We start from the raw sequence: 17,613 nt of genomic DNA, 5'->3' as shown, positions 1-17,613 counted from the left end.
GCTCAGGCAGTGACCTGTGGGAGACAAATGAGGGCAGAGTCTGGGCCTGGAATCTGTCCTGCCCCGGCATAAGCCTAATCTGCCAGGAGACCGTGCCCTATCTGATAAGAGTATTGGCCTGAGAGTCAGGCATCTGAGTTTCAGTCTAACTGTGCTTCAAAGCAGGGCAGTGTGGCTAAGCCAACTGATATGGCAGACATTTTGACATGGGAGACATTTTGATAGAATTGAGTCAAAATATAAAATTACCATTTAAATACTATCAAGTCATATCCAACCCTTACTTTCCATCTGATGCTCACCCTACCCCTGACTTTCATTCCATCATTAACCTTGACTCCATTCCTGACTTCTACCATGTCTCTGAGCCCCTCTCCGTCCTTGATTTCCAAAGGTGAGAGCTGGCATTGCCTGGGCTCAGAGTGCAATTGAGGATGTCTGCTTAACATGTGTCACTTGACAGTAAAAAATATATACAAATTTAATGATTTGGTTTTTAGGGTAAATTTCCTCAGATGAATAGTGCCACTTCCATGCATCCATGGTTGAATGGCTGCTTTAAAATCTGCTAAAGGTATTGGAAGTACTTTCTAAACAAAGTGAGAGATCTTAGGGAGGATTCCCAAGTGGAAAAGCCAGAGGCCCCAGAAGAGAAAGAAACAACTCCATCTGGGAATGAAATACCCTAGAATCCCTATGAGGATATGGGTGTCCATCTGCCTGGAATTCTGCCCTTTGGGAGGTTGCCTGCCCTTTTGCCATCCCATGGTTCTGTGAACAGTCAGTCACAGTGCCACGCCTGCCCCAGGCATCAGAGGTGGGCCACGGCTCAGGCCTGGCCAATTTCAGTACCTAACTCCTGTCCACAGTGACTGGTCCAAGAGGAGGGTACAGAATCCAAGCAGAGCCAGCCTCCTTCCGTGGCGTCTAACAATATGGTCCCTGGAGAGAACATCTTCAGGATCTTCCTCCAGTATCATGGATCGTAAGGATGAAGGGAATCTGGGGCTGCTGGCAGCCATGTTGCCACCATGCAGTCAGCAACCCCACTTCAAACTTCCTAAGCCGATAAATTCTTTTTGCTTAAACTGGATCAAGTCTGTTTTCTGTCAGTTGCAACGAACAGACCCCTAACACATTATTCCACTCTTTATTTTGGCACTTATGGAGATCCCAAGACTGCCTAAAGAGAAGCCTCTTACTGACAGGCCCTGCCCGCTTGTCAGAGCCCACGGTCAGACGTCCCACTCAGGAAAGAGATCCTCTGTGAAAGGAAAACTTACATGCTTCAGAGGAAACCTAAACCGGCTATCTGTGTATACCAATCAACCAAGTCCTTTATTCATAAATGTCTTTCGATCAAAAAGAGATGCATAACTAGGCACATACTGGTGAAGTTTCTGACCTTTGAGGATAAAGGTCCACCTCCAAAGTTTCTGGAAATAAAGGACCAAGACTTAGATTGGCATCAGACCTCTTACCTACAATACTGTATGCTGGAAGACAAAAAAGTGAGGTCTTCAAAGTTCTGAGGGAAACAATGAATCTGAACCTAGAATTCTTTCCCCAGCCAAATGAGCATACACAAGATTGAGGTCCTACAAGTTTCCCTCTCACGCTTCATTTCAAAAAAGTACACATAGCCTGGCAAAATGGAAAAGGAATCCCAGCACGAAATGGACCTGAATGGGAGACAGGAAAGAGAGAAACTAACCTTAGAGACTTATGAAGGTGACATTTCATAAACTGAAGAAGAATGAGAAGAGCCTCCGTATTATTAAATCCAGGTGGTGGATTTAAGGGTGTTCCTTGTATTTTTATTTTAGCTTTTCTCTGTTTGAATTTTTTCATAATTTAAAGTTGGAAAAAATAGAAGCACAGGATCAGAGAGAAAAAAAATAACAACACGTATCTATTATGTCAACAGGAAAAAAGAGGCAGTTAAATGCTAAGGTGAATGAAAATATTGGCCATTTAATGTTTTGTTAATAACGTAGGTATTTCCTAATTTACTAGGTTCTACCATCTAGATATTTAAACATATGCACATTAAAAAACGTGATTTTGGGGTTGCACAACAACCTGAATGTACTTAATATCACAAAACTGTACACTTAAAAATGGTTAAAATGGTAAATTTTATGTTATATCTATTTTACCACAATAAAACATTTAATGAAGTGTGATTTTTAAAAATTCAGTATTTTCATTATTTGTAAAAACTCTAGCTGGAGCTTTCTGGGAAGCAATAACTTTTGTTATGAAGAAACATTTATATGCTGCAAGAACCATTTTTGTATGTGTTTCCTTGTACACGGGTATGTGTGAGCAAGGATTTCTTTAGACATATACCACTTGCTGATTGGAGGATATGAGCATCTTCGACTCTATATTTCCAGGGTGGTTGTCCCACCAGAAGGGTATGAGTGGTCCAATGCTCCACATTTTTGCCAGCACTCATGTTTTCAGACTTGCACGTTTTGGGTGTGAAATCTGAGTCTCGCTTTTGTGGAGCAGGGGTGAGCAGTATATGATTTGTCAGCCTGGCTTCAAGGGTCAGGACAGCACCCAGCACCTGGTCCAGCAGTGACACAAGCAGGTATGATGTTGGTTGCATTGCATTGGCCAGGGACATTTGTCCCGTGGGAAGTGCTTTGTGTTAAGGGGGAACCAGAGTGCACCACGAGGACCTGGATAGGAGATACATACCAAGAAAAATAAAACTAACAAACCTGAGGAATAGATCCACAGCTGACAGCAGACAGGAGAGAGAAGATGCTGGGGCAGCTGGTATGAGGCTTACAGAGTAGGATTCTTAGAGGAGGAGAGTTAGCAGCAATGCTGGAAAGAGTAGAGGAAAAGAACTCGGTGAAGAGAAGGGGGTGACATTTAAGAGACTATAGCCTGAGGACTTCCTTGGAGGCACAGTGGTTACAAATCTGCCTGCCAAGCAGGCAACACGGGTTTGATCCCTGGTCTGGGAAGATCCCACATGCCAGGGAGCGACTAAGCCCGTGTGCCACAACTACGGAAGCCCGTGCGCCCTAGAGCCCACGTGCCGCAACTACCGAGCTGCGTGCTGCAACTACTGAAGCCCACGTGCCTAGAGCCTTGCTCCACAACGATGTGAAGCCTGCACGCCGCAACGAAGAGTAGCCTCCACTTGCCGCAACTAGAGCAACGAAGACCCAACGCAGCCTAAAGTAAATAAAATTTAAAAAAGAGAGAGAGAGAGAGAGAGAGACTATAGCCTGTTCCAAAGCTCAAAGGCAGGAGAAAATTCTTAGGCACTGAGGGAGAGAAGAGGGGTGTGTTTGGCAGAAAAGAATTCAAACTAGAGATTAATCAGAAAATAAATTGATTCATGCCTCAGTATCTTCATTCATAAAATCAGAATATTGATGTTACCTATCTCAAAAAATTGTTGGGAAAGTTACATGAGATAATATCTCTAAGGCACTTGGCATAATGCCTGGAAAAAGGAAACTCAGTAAGTACTAGCTCTTGTTAACGCAAGATCTCCTTAAACCAAGTTGTCCAAGACCACGTAGCTGATAAGTGGGCGTCTAGGATTTGAATAGTTTCTCTGATTCCAAAGCCCAAGCTCTAAATCCTAATACCTAATAACGACTGTGCTGTACCTAATAACTACCATTTGCTGAACACAGTGCTCCATTCTCTACATTCATTATCTCATTTAACCCTTGTAACATCCTCAAGCTGGGTATCGCCATTTTACAGAAAAGGAACTTGAGCATTGTTTTAACTCACTTGCCCAAGTTCACACAGTTGGGACTCACACTCCGGCCTGCCTGGCTCCAGTGCCCTCTCCCCAACACCACACTGGAAGTCAGGAGGCTCGGGTTCCAGTCCCAGATCTGCTACTGATCAACCTGTATCGCTGAGCCTCAGTTTCTTCACTTTTTAAAATAACAGGGGCTGGGATAGAGAATGGTCTCTCTGGTCCCTTTAAACTCTACTGTTCTGAGAAGGTGGGTTTGGTGAAGTCAGACAGCAGTCCAGGTAGGAGGGAGGGGTATGTCTGAATCAGACAGGATCCCCATCCCCATCTGACGGCACAACATCAACCAACAGAGATCCAGAAGGGCCGAGAGATGAGTCCGGGTCTCCAAAGCATTAGTCATCGTCTGCTCCCACTCCCCAGGGGATGAGCAGAGACGCTGCTCCAATTATACTGGGATGATGAGGGACCTCTAAGATGATGAAAGGGTGGGAGAGGAGGTGTCAGAGGATACAATGGGACATCTGACTCATTCAGCCTGGAGAAGAGAAGTCAAGAAGGGCCAGGCTTCAAGTCTCCAGTGAGTATGGGGGCTGGGTGGCAGGGTAGAAAGAACAAACGGTTAAGACTCAGGGTGTCTGGGACCTGGTCCCTAGTCCTAGCTCTGCCACTAAAAAGCAGTATGACCTTTGTTTGACAAGTTACTTTACCTCTCCAATCTTCAGATTCCACACCTAGTAAGTTAGGGAAATAACTTTAAAAAAAACACCCCACCAATTTCTACAAAGAAATGTATAATATTATAGCTAAAAACAACTAGAAATGGCTCAACTACCCTGGCAACGGAGAGAACTGCTAAGCAGACTCGGGGAGGGGGAGGGGAGGCGGGGGAGAGTTGATGCAACAGAGTGTTAAAATGCCATTTGGAATGCTGAATAATAGCAAACATTTATTAAACACTAACTACATGCCAGGCACGGGGCAGAGGTCTTGACACACATGATCTCATTTAACATCCTCAAGTATCTTTTGAGGTAGGCGTTATCACCATCTTTCAGATGCGTTAACTGAAGCCTGGAGAGGCTAAGTCACCCAACAAGTGGATAAGTGATGTCCTCAGGACTCAAACCCAGAGGTCCATCCGACTCGGAGGGCCGTGCCCCTAACCTTTACACGCTACTGCCTCAGACTGTTGGATGTGAGGACCACGCAGAAATGCATATATGACACAGTGTTAAGTGGGGAGAAAAAAAACCCCTCTAGAGTGCTTATGTTAATCTAAGAACATTGGCATCGACATTAGGTTTGGAAGTTTATAAATAACAGGCAATTTAGGATGCCGAGAACTTACTCGGGGCTGCTAAAGTTTAGATATTTCTGCTTACTTGTTGGTAGAGATGATGAAACGTACAATACCTGAGTGAGGGGGTGAGTACTGATGACAAGGCCTTTCTAGTTCTTTTCTTTCTAGTTCTTTCTAGTTTCTTTTCCTAGGTGAGCAGAGGTTGCACTGCTTCTCAACCTTGGCTGCATATTGGAATCAAGTGAGAAACTTTAAAAACTGTTGGTGTCCAGGTCCACTCCCAGAGATTCTTATTTAATTGATACGGGTGCAGCTTTGGCATTGGAAGTTTTAAAATTTCCTCACGTGATTCCAATATGCAGAAACATTTGAAAACCACTGGTCTACCTGATACAGGCCTAACTCCTTCACTTGGCATAGAAGGCCTTCTTTGATTTCTTCAGTAAGCGCCCCTATATCCCTATTTCTCACCTGTTTTCTCCAAGCCAATTACAATGTCCTGACCATGCTCTGCTCTAATGTTTACATTTCTGTGCCTTTACATGTTATTTCCTCTGCCTGGAAGGCCTTTCTTCTCCCTCATCTATCTGGAAAACTCCATTCGTCTTCAACAACAAGGCAGCCAGCCTCCAAGATGGCCCCCAATAATCCCCACCTGGTTGTATTCATGCCCTTGTGTGGTCCCCTCCCACACTGAATAGGCCTGACCTGTGTGGATATGATGGAGTATGACTTCCAAGGATAGGTCATAAAAGACATTGCAGCTTCCACCTTATCCTCTCTTGGATCACTTGCTCTGGGAGAAGCCAGCTGCCATGTCTTCGGCGGCCCTATGGAGAGCTTCACGTGGTAAGGAACTGAGGCCTCCTGCCAACAGCCATGTGAGTGAGCCAGCTTGGAAGTGGATCCTCCAATCCTAGTCAAGCCTTCAGACGACAGAAATCCCAGCTGACATCTTGACTGCAACCTCATGAGAGATCTTAAGCCAGAACCACTCAGCTAAGCCATTCTAGAATTCCTGAGCCATAAAGTGTGAGATAATGTTTGCTGTTCTAAGCTGCTAAATTTGGGGGTAATTTATTATACAGCAATAGATAACTAATACAAATGACAAGTTCAAGTATATGATACTCTGTGAAGACTTTTTAGCCTCTCCTCTGCTGAAGTTGAATCAAACACCGTGTGCCACCTCTGAGCCTGATACACTCCCTATTATAGCACTCATCACATGGGGCCCTCCTATGACTTGCCTTTCTTGCCCTCTAGATCCAGTTCCAGGAGGACAGGGCCAGCCATAATGCAGGCTTCAGTAAACACTTATAGAATGAATGAACACATATGAGAACGGTCATTTGAGTCTAGTCCAGGCTCCTTCCCTACAAAAACTCCAAGGTATGGTGGCTGGAAATGATGGATGTCATGGTGAATGGGTCCTGAGGATTTTCTTAATAATTCGACAAAACCCTGCTACCCATGGATGTATCTAAAGCACTAGACTGGAAGTCAAAAGATCTGGATTTAAAAGTCTGGCAACTACCTGATGAATTTTTCTGAGATTTGGTTTCCTCTTGGACCAAAAGATGTAAGGGCTCTTCCAATTCTAAAATTTAATGATTCTATATTTCCAGCTAGCGATTACTCCTGATCCATAAATGAAGGTAAAATAGGCTAATAGTGTTCAACCATAGCAAGGGTTTTCAAAACCCTTGCATATCAGAAATACCCCTGGAGTTTATCTCACACACACACACACACACACACACACTCCCCTGGTCCCCACATTATTCCTGCTGAATGAGCTTCTCTGAGTCTCTGGAGACATGGCCAGGGCATCTGTATTTTTATATAGTTCCAAAGTGATTCTGATGTGCATCTAGAGCTGAAAATCATGAATCTACAATATGTGGGTTAGAGACTTAAAATTTTTTTTCTGCCAGCTGGTTGGCTCCATTGTTTATAGAGTACAGTACTGATAGATATGTTACCTGAACTGTTAACTTTATATGAGTAGATGGATGGATGGATGGAAGGATGGATGGAACCAGGCTACCTCTACTGCTAGAAAAGCAACTCAAGGTATACTGTTAGGACTCAGTCAGGTCTTCAACAGGAATGACTCTTTGCATGACCCAACTGCTTAGGACATCTACTGGAGATCAAACTGTGGGGTATTTTAGCTTCCATAGGGTAAAGAACTGCTTTCTTTTTGTTAGATAGGAATGAACAGGAATTAAGAGCACTGCTTTTGGAACCCAGAAGTTTAGGTTCCTGGCTCCAGCACTTACATACATGCCCAGTGACTATGGCTGGACTAGCAAATCTTTGTGAACCTCACTCTCCTGATCTGTTGTATGGGCAACATGCACTTCTTTCCAGGAATGTTGTTAGGGTTAAATGCCACAAGGTAGGTAAAACACTTAGCACAGTATCTGGCACAGAACAAGTGCTTATTAAGTAGTAGCACGCTATGGCAAAAACAAAATATGGCCCTTTTATTATTAACAGCAACATATACTTGTCTAGTGCTTTGTCAATTACAAAGCGCTCTTACATTTTATATTGAAACCCTCTCCCCCCAAAAAATCCCAAGGTGGGCAAGGCAGACCCTAGTGACCCCATTTTACAGAAAAAGAAAGAAAGGCTCAGAAGGGTTCACTGGCTCTAGATCAAATGGCAAAAGAAAGTGTCAGTGTCTGAATTCAGACCTGGGTGTGATTCCATGAAAATGAATAATTATACATGCACACTTGGCAGGCTGAGCATCTAGGGACCATCTGGTTTAGCAGGCTGAGGACTGGATTTCTGAGCAGCTTCTTTTTTTAGATGAAAGCAAGATGGGAAAAATAAGCTGGCAAACTACTTTCCTTCATTCAACACTGGTGGGATTTGTGCTCAGTTTTGCCCTCTTTTTAACTCTCAAATGCTACATGTCCATGGATCTCAGTTTACTCCACCTGCCCTTGGCCGCTCTGTCACGGGCTCTGCCCTGGGCCCCACAGCTGGGATCTGGGAAAACCAAAAAAAAAAAAAAAGGAAGCAGGAGCAGCTGGAGACATCTGAGGGCTGGACGAACACCAGCTGCTCCCAAGTCTGGCTGGGGAACAAGAAGCCTGCTGATGGGGGCATGTGGGGAGGGGACAGCAATCTCTGCTCCCCATGTCAGTCAACAAGAGGATGCTTTTCCCATCCAACAGATGGGTCCTGCTCCTGGAATAATGTAATAAAGTAAAATACTAAATATGGCACAGAATCTATGTCTCTTGGGGAGCAGGAGGCCAAGAGATCAAATGTTAGCTGAATCCAATCAAGAAGGCTCTCGTCGACGAGGTGGAACTCGAAATGGGCCTAAACGAATCGTGGTGTTTGGATGCACAGAAACAAGGCTGGGAGGCCCCGCAAGCATAAAAACATCACGAGAAAGGGCATGCATGTTTGTTTGGGGGATGGGTGGGCATATTACGGGGAAAAAGAAAAATGCATGGTAAAGAAGCAGAGGACAGGAGAGGTGAGGCGAGAACAGACAGCAAGGGGCACAGATGCAATTCTACAGAGGAAAGGGAATCTTGTAGATTCTTGACAATTCAGTGACGGAGACTCGACCACCACCCCATATCCCAGCTGGCAGATAGGGAAGCTGAAGTCATGAGACGAAAGCATACACACAGGTCACAGAGTGAGGGACAGGGAGAGAGTCAAGACAAGAACCCGGGGCGCCAGACAACTAGTTTGGTCATCTTTCTGTTAGACCACACTTCCAGCCTGGTATTTTGTTATAAAAATGGTGTGTCGGGCTTCCCTGGTGGTGCAGTGGTTGAGAGTCCGCCTGCCGATGCAGGGGACGCAGGTTCGTGCCCTGGTCCGGGAAGATCCTACGTGCCGCAGAGCGGCTGCGCCCGTGAGCCATGGCCTCTGAGCCTGCATGTCCGGAGCCTGTGCTCCGCAACGGGAGAGACCACAACAGTGAGAGGCCCGCGTACCGCAAAAAAAAAAAAAAAAAAAAAAAAAAATGGTGTGTCAGGCAGATCTGGCGGCAGAATGCAAGGGAAAAGAGAGGTTCGAGTCCAGGAGGCTGTAAAAATTATTCCAGGGTGAGTTGATGGAGGGACTAAACTCAAGTGAAATGGAAAGGATGGGCTGGGCGTGAGCACCATGGCGAGGGAAGAAACAAGAGGACTTCACAGGAATCGGATATGGCAGCGAGGGAGAGAGCTGTGCAGAGGTCATTCACAGGCCATTCTCAGGCCTGGGAGTTTCTCCTGAGGAGGTCACAGGGCACTTTAACCCCCTGACCTCAGACTCAAAGGCAGCAGACAAAAATTCATAAACTAGCCTCTACAACAAACTCCCTATCCCCAGGTCCTCGTCCCTTTGGCCAACTTCTACACAGACCTTCTCTGAGTCTCCCACTCAACATTTCAGGACCTTCAGTTTACATCTGGTGCTTAGATGTGTGTGTTCGGATGATAGGGTGTGAAATTAAAACCCAAACCAGAACCTAGGAGTGTAGCCTCTCCCTGGTGGTGAAGAGAACTTGCACAGCTAGAACTGTGGTGTGGATTTTGATTTTTTGATGTGAGGAGCAGGGAGATCAGAGCGAAAAGAATGGAAAAACTGTCTCTCTCCATCTAGCTCCACCTTCCCACGACAGTAGTAGCTGAGTGGCAGTTAGCAAGCTTCATGTGAGGAAACTCACTGAAACTGGAGAAGCTGGAATAGGAATTAGACCGAGACCATTTGGGGCCATTCAGTACAAGGGCAGATTATACCTAACCTTATGGGTATGTAAGGAGGACCAAATAAAACAATATTAGTGGGGCTTCCCTGGTGGCGCAGTGGTTGAGAGTCCGCCTGCCGATGCAGGGGACACGGGTTCGTGCCCCGGTCCGGGAAGATCCCACATGCCGTGGAGCAGCTGGGCCCGTGAGAAAAAAAAAAAAAAAAACAATACTAGTGATGGCTAATTATTAAGCCCTTAATATAGACACTGTGCTAAGCGCATAACATGAATTATTTCATTCAATTATTAAAACAACCCTAAGAGGTAAATACTACCCGAATTCCCATTTTACACATGAGGAAGTTGAAGCTCATAAAAGTGAACAAATTAGCATAGAGTCACAGGGCTAATAGCGGTGGAGTTGTCTGATTTCTGACCATGTTCTTCATCCCTGAACTGTTTTCCTCATCTGGCAAATCAGCAGAGCACCTGGCCCACAGTCCTCGGCAAAGCTCAGTTCTCTCCCCCAAACCCACCTCTCAGTAGCACTCAGGATATTTCTGAATCTCAATACAAGTCATATAGAAATTGCTGGAGAGTTTGACCTTCTTGATTCAATCTCATGAAATTACACTCCTCAGAACTTGACAGTTTATTTTTTCTGTAAATTTATTTATTTATTTATATTTATTTTTGGTTGCGTTGGGTCTTCGTTGCTGCATGCAGGCTTTCTCTAGTTGCGGTGAGCGGGGGCTACTCTTCGTTGCGGTGCGCGGACTTCTCATTGCGATGGCTTCTTTTGTTGCGGAACATGGGCTCTAGGTGTGCGGGCTTCAGTAGTGGTGGCATGCAGGCTCAGTAGTTGTGGCTTGCCGGCTCTAAAGTGCAGGCTCAGTAATTGTGGCACACAGGTTTAGTTGCTCCGCGACATGTGGGATCTTCCCGGACCAGGGCTCCAACCCGTGTCCCTTGCATTGGCAGGCAGATTCTTAACCACTGCACCAACAGGGAAGTCCAGAACCTGACAGTTTAAAGAGATGGGGAAGGTGCAAAACCAAGTGTATCTATTAGGCCATATGGCCCAGTGATTAAGAGCTTGGATTTTGATGCCTAAATTCCAGTTTTGCCAAATTCCTTCTGGTGAGAGCTTGATCAAATCACTTCTCTATGGCTCTGTTTCCTCATACATAAAATGAGGCTAATACCACCTGACCTCATGGGCTTACTGTGAACAGCAAATGAGATGATGCGTGTAAAGCTCTGAGCACAGTCTGGGACACACAGTAAGGGCCCAATAAATGTTGGCTATTACGATGATGATAATACCGTTTTCCATGCAGCTATGGCCAGGGACGTTTCGCCTCTGCATCTGGCTGTGATGGGACAGAAGTGAGCTTCCTACTGACTTCCTACATCCCATGTACAGAGTATGGGCCTCTCCTGTCCCTCTGTCACTTTGCAGGCCCAGGGGTAAGTGGTGCCCCAGAAGAAAAAGGGGGCAGACGAAGGTTCCCCACAAGGCCAAGACATAGAGTTGGAATCCATCAATTGACATTTCAAGAGCCCAGTAGTCTTCTTGAAGAAGGGCAAGCAGGGGAGCTGTATCAGGACACATGCTGGCAAGGGGCTTGGGGAGTGCTGAGAGCATAACAAGAACCCAATCAGTCTTAGCCTGACACGTCCAGGAAGTGGGAGGGATGAGGAATTTCATCCCATCCTGTATTTACTTACCATCCTTCCTAACTGACACACCACTCTGTGCACAGAAACTTCACAATATACCTATACCATTAGGATGCCTCCACAGGTACGGTCCTATAACAGGATGGGGAACAAGAAGATGCAAAAGAAACCCAAGACATCTTCTTTGCTTTCGGAAAGGATTCACTAGAATGCAATTTATCAGCACATGTCAATTAATATGCAGGATTACCTTGCTTATTTAAAAGGCCATTTAACTGGTGCCCTTTGATTCCCTGGAAGCTAACAAAAAACTGGACAAAAGACCAAAGGCCTGTGATACCCCCTCTGAGCAGTCAAAGGAAGGATTACAAAGTCTAAGCACTAAAGGCAGTGCATTCTAGTTGCAGGAACGTCCCTAAAGCCCTCTCTCAGTGACTATTTAGTTTTACTTGAGACAGTTGTAAATAACATGGCTGATCAGAAGTATAAATTTGAAGTGAACAGGGAGAGCTGCTGGGGGGTGGCACAGTCAAGGCAGTGAAGAGTAATGGCTGGCAGGCTGACCACAAGGGAGACAACACAAACTATGAAAAGCAATGAAAAGAACTAAGAGGCCAGCAGCTGGGAGCCACGCAGTGTAGGTGCAAACAGCTCTCCATATCTTCACAGATCACAGGGCGCCACTGCGCTGGCATTAGACCTGGTCACAGGTGTTTTTGTTCTCTGGGGATGGTATGGAATGTTAGGTACGGCCAGATGACTGGTTTTGGCCAATGAAATGTGAGTGGAAATAATGAGGGTCACTTCTGGGCAGGAGCTTTAAGGGCTAAGCGGGTGCTTCACCATGCTCTCTTCCTGTTCCACCGTGGCCAAGGGCAACATTTCCAGATAACGGCAGCTCTGCCAGCCTGGTTCCCCAAGTGAGGATAAAAATGATGCAGAGGATGGGCTTCCCTGGTGGCGCGGGGGTTGAGAGTCCGCCTGCCTTTGCGGGGGACGTGGTTTCGTGCCCCGGTCCGGGAGGATCCCACATGCCGCGGAGAGGCTGGGCCCGTGGGCCGTGGCCGCTGGGCCTGCGCATCCAGAGCCTGTGCTCTGCAGCAGGAGAGGCCACAACAGTGACAGGCCCGCGTACCGCAAAAAAATGATGCAGAGGAGAGTCTCGAGCTGACCCACAGAGGACAAGAAGCACAGGCAAGAAATAAACTTTTATTGCTTTTTGGGATTGTTTGTTACTACTGTATAATTGAATCTATCCTGATTGAAACATTCTAAAAAGTTAAATGAGGTCAGATCACATTAAGAAGTGTGTGCATTATCTTTTTGGTAAATTACCCTTCAATATTATAGTTAATATAATATTGTGTGACTTAAAGGATAATTTTCAGTGAGGAAAATTCACCTACTCCAATGACATCAGATAAATGAGTCATTACCAGAACATGAACTGAATAGAGGAGATGGATCCAGTTTCCAAACAACTTCTTTCTCTAGGAAGGGTCCAGGTCTTTACAAAATATACCTGCATTATTTAAGGGTCTAAGGCAGAAGTTGGGTCTCACGCTCTAATGCTGTCAGAACTGACTTCTCAGCGTCTGCAGAACCAGCCCCAGGCACAAGGGATGGCTTCTACTGGTTCTGTGATTGCTGAGGGGCTCTGGTCCCTGTCTAGGGGTTAAAAGGCCCTCCAATATATCTGTATGTGCTCTCATGGATGGAAATCCATAAGGTGTTCTTGAGTAAAAACAGCGAGGCAACAACTTGAGAATGTACAGCCTTATGAAGTATACATGGAACATTTACAAAATTGACCTCACACTGAGGCAACAAGCAAGTCTCAGAATGAAAACCACGTGGGTCATTTTCTCTGACCAAAAGCAGTTAAGCTAGAAAACAACAGCCATAGGGTAACTAGGAAAATCTCACATGTTTGGAAAGTAGGAATCATACTTTTAAATAATCCATGGGTTATACATCTTTTCACTTAATCCTCCTAACTATTCAGAATGCAGATCCTCATTTTAGAAATGCAGGAACTGAGACTAAAAAGAGAACATAATTTGCTCAAATTTACCCAGCTAGCAGTGGTGAAGCTTGGACTCAAAAACCACGCTATAGAACTCTAGAGCCAGGGCTTTAACGATATTCTCCTTATGCTCTGTCTCACTGGAATCCACAGATCCTCCCCAGGTAGGTCCACAGCCTCAATGGATCTGGTGTTTCACCTCTGAGAAAGAATAGCTGTTGAGAGATGGGAGACAGTCCCAGCTTGCTTTGGTGACACTGACCTTGGCCCTGTTGCATAGAGACGCATTTCCTCTTGCTCTTGCTTCCTCTGGGGTGCCCTACTTGGGCCAAGGTGAGAGGTCTAGAGTAGTGGGGAGGGGTGTTTCAGGTTGATGTTCCCAGACAGCTTTGAACTAGATCACTAGGAAGACTTCCTTTCCTTTCGAAGTTTTTTTCCACATGGGTACAAGTGGTAAGCAATCAAAGAAAGACAGAAGGAAAAGTTACTTCCAGATGGCTCCCCATCTTGCTGTAATGCAGTTTAAATACAGAAAATATTCTAGGCAAACATATCATTAGGCAAACATGAGTATTAATATCATTCATATTAAAAATGGAACAGAATGGAAATTCAACCTATATCTTGACTTAAATTTGAGACTAAGGCCTCAGAGCCAGAAGACAACTACAGCACCCTGATTCTGAGCAAGTTGGAGGCTCACGATATCTGAGGTAAGAGGCAAGACCAAAGTGTTCCTAAGACTTCTCTCTAGGGAAGGCTTCCTGAATTCGAACTGACCAAACTCCCTCACTTTTGTGGTGAAGGCCCGATCAAATGGCTACTTAACAATGTTATTCTCCCTTCTCCACCCCAACCTACGTCTGTTGTTTCCTGTCAAGCTACATTTTCAGCAAAACTCTAAGACATTCAGAGCTTCTGAGGTACCCGTTGTCCCTCAGCCTCTCTCCTTATGCTATCAGGACGATGCTGTCTGCCCCTTCCACGGGCTCACAAGTATAACTTCATCCTGACGAAATGCCTGAGACTATGTTTCATGCAGTGAGAAGGCTTGAAAATAAACAGAAAATCTGATGGTGGTCCATATCCTAGAAAGCTACCTAAAGTGTTTAGAACTCACCAAGCAACACTGGGGAGGGAGAAGGGGGAGGGGGAGGAAGAAATAGCAGCAGGTTGGGCTAGAGGTCCGGACAGTGGGAATTTTCCCTCCATCCTTTGGCTCCATTTCTTCCACTGCAGAAGCCACACTGGCCCAAGATGAGGGAGTCAGCTGGCTGGGTTAACAGCGTTCACAGTGCTCAGCCTGGGGCTTGGGTCCTCCCTTGCCCCGTCCCACTGCTTGTTCCCCACACCATCAGGGCTCAGTCCCCAGAAAGTCAGTTTGCCAATCAGTGAGTGACCCAAGTCCCAACATGAGTTTACGATCAACAAGTCCAAGATCCAAGTACCCGGTTATCCAATCAGCAGTGTGATTACATCCTCTCAATCTGTGCAGAAGGGTCATGATGACCACCTCCTGGTAGGAGGACACGGGTGTCCCTGGGCAGGCCCCCAATGGGAACTCAGCTCAGTGACCTTTCACAAATGACCCGTTGTGCCTACAGCCTGGACAGATGCTGTGGGGCCCCCGGGGTTAGTGATGGTCCGATGCCTTCAATGAGGTTGTTCCATTGGTCATAGTCTTCATTCAGGTCTGAATGAGAAAAAATCCAGGTTAGGTAAACGGTTGTAAGGTTAGATCAAAGAGTAGCTAGCATGGGTTTAGTGGGTCATACTAGAGAGAGGAGCACCTGGGATACTAAAAGGACTGGTTACGGTGGCTGTGATGGTGGAAGAAATAATGACAACTACTATTCATACATGTGCTTCATAAATGACTTGCTTAACCCATAACAACTCAGTAACGATAATAATAACAGAAGGTAGCACTTATTGAAGGATAACTCATTCCAGGAACTTTGCTAAACATGCATTGTTTCATTTAATTTTCATAATATCCCCATGTGTTAAGTACCATATTGGCCCTATTTCACAGTTGAGGAAACTGAGCCTCGGTGAAGCTACCTGATTTGTCCAAAGCCATTACAGATGGTGAGTGGTAGAGACAGAATTCAAACCCCGGTCAGAAAGGGTGAGAAGGTGGAAAGCCCACTTCCAAGCCCATGGATATTGCTGAGCAAGAACAGATCCTTCACACGCCAACCAGTGAATGTGGAAGCGGGGCCATGTCAGTGAAGGGCATAGGACAGCAACATCATGAAGCAGCATAACACCGGGTACAATTCAAGAGAGGGCCCTGGGACCACGGGCAGATGGATCTAATGACTTGGCGAGAACAGTCAGAAAGGGTCCAAGGCCGCAGGCTGAGGGAGTAGGACACAGCTGAGCAGGCAAATGGTGTTTTTGTTCAAAACAAACAAAAAACCTGGGACAGAAGGCAGCGACCACTCTCCTTCAGCTTCAGATCCCCAGGGCCCTGCCAAGAACCTGGCATGGAACAGGTCCTCGGCAAACAGAGCGACATATTCATTAATACAAAAATTACCGAGCACACCACTATGTGCCACGGTTTGTTCTTGGTGCCAAAAATACAGCCACAGACAAATAGAAACGCTCATCCTCTCAGAGCTCACAATCTAGGAGGCAGAGATAACAACAAACAAAACAACCTACACAGGATATGAAAAGGTGAGCTGCGCTGTGGCAAAAATGAGAGCCAGACAGAAGCAGTGCTGGTGGCTGGGAGATGGGGGTGACAGGAGGAAGGGACAGTACAATGGTTTTTTGGTTTGTTTTTTGTTTTTTTAAATAAATTTGTTTATTTATTTATTTATTTTTGGCTGTGTTGGGTCTTCATTGCTGCACGCGGGCTTTCTCTAGTTGCGGCGAGCGGGGGCTACTCTTCGTTGCGGTGCGTGGGCTTCTCATTGCAGTGGCTTCTCTTGTTGCAGAGCATGGGCTCTAGGTGTGTGGGCTTCAGTAGTTGCGGCACGCGGGCTCAGTAGTTGTGGCTCGCGGGCTCTAGAGCACAGGCTCAGTAGTTGTGGCACATGGGTTTAGTTGCTCCGCGGCATGTGGGATCTTCCCGGACCAGGGCTCGAACCTGTGTCCCTTTCATTGGCAGGCAGATTCTTAACCACTGCGCCACCAGGGAAGTCCCAGTACAATATTTTAAAGAGGATTGTCAACATGAGTCTCACTAGGAAGGTGAGATTTGAGCAAAAATGGGGAGGTGGGAGTGAGCCATGAGACTACACGGGAAGAACATTTGAGGCAGCAGGAACAGCAGTGCAAAGGTGTGAAGCGGGAGTGTGCCTGGGGTGTGGAGGCTTGTGCAGCGACAGTGAAGTAGGCCCGGGGAGCAGCCGCAGGAGGGACGCTGGGTGTTGGCTTTGTCCCTCAGAGAAATGGGAGCCACTGGAGGATCCTGAACAGCAGAGTGACAAGATCTGGCTTCCTTTCTGAAATGATCACTCTGGCTGCTTCATTGAGAAAGGACTGTGTAGGGTGGCGGTAGGGAGATCAGTTAGGAAACTCTTAGAGTGATTTAAGTGAGAGAAGAGTTGGACAGGATGGTAATTGGGGTGGTGACCAGTGATTACTTTCTTTTTTTTAAATAAATTTATTTATTCATTTATTTATTTTTGGCTGCATTGGGTCTTCATTGCTGCGCGTGGGCTTTCTCTAGCTGTGGCGAGTGGGGGCTACTCTTCATTGTGGTGCGCGGGCTTCTCATTGCGGTGGCTTCTGTTGTTGCGGAGCACGGGCTCTAGGCACGCAGGCTTCAGTAATTGTGGCACATGGGCTCAGTAGTTGTGGCTCGCGGGCGCTAGATCACAGGCTCAGTAGTTGTGGCGTGCAGGCTTAGTTGCTCTGTGGCATGTGGGATCTTCCCGGATCGGGGCTCAAACCCGTGTCCCCCGCATTGACAGGCAGATTCTTAACGACTGCGCCACCAGGGAAGTCCCAAGTGATTACTTTCCGTTTGTATTTTGAAGGTAGAGCCAATAGGATTCTCTGAGGGATTAGATGGGAGGTGTAAGAGAAAAGAATGGGGACTTTGGTTTGAGTAACTAGAAGGATGGAGTTACTATTAACTGAGGAGGGAAAGACTGCAGTTGAAAGCTGTTCTTGTGTGTGAT

General features: G+C 46.1%; 1 protein-coding gene across 1 annotated transcript in view; it reads right to left on the bottom strand.

Annotated features, from left to right (window-relative positions):
• Nucleotides 1-12,673: 12,673 nt before the first annotated feature.
• The window catches only part of PAFAH2 (platelet activating factor acetylhydrolase 2), a 31,993-nt gene continuing 27,053 nt past the window's right edge, over nt 12,674-17,613 (bottom strand). The window contains exon 11 of the mRNA XM_082666470.1: nt 12,674-15,164. Coding sequence (XP_082522596.1) covers nt 15,070-15,164 — 95 coding nt within the window. The 3' untranslated portion in view covers nt 12,674-15,069. The remainder of the gene's footprint in view (nt 15,165-17,613) is intronic.

Source organism: Grampus griseus, assembly GCF_964374135.1.
Source record: "Grampus griseus genome assembly, chromosome: 1".
Lineage (NCBI taxonomy): Eukaryota > Metazoa > Chordata > Mammalia > Artiodactyla > Delphinidae > Grampus > Grampus griseus.
This window is presented reverse-complemented; position numbering and strand designations above follow the sequence as displayed.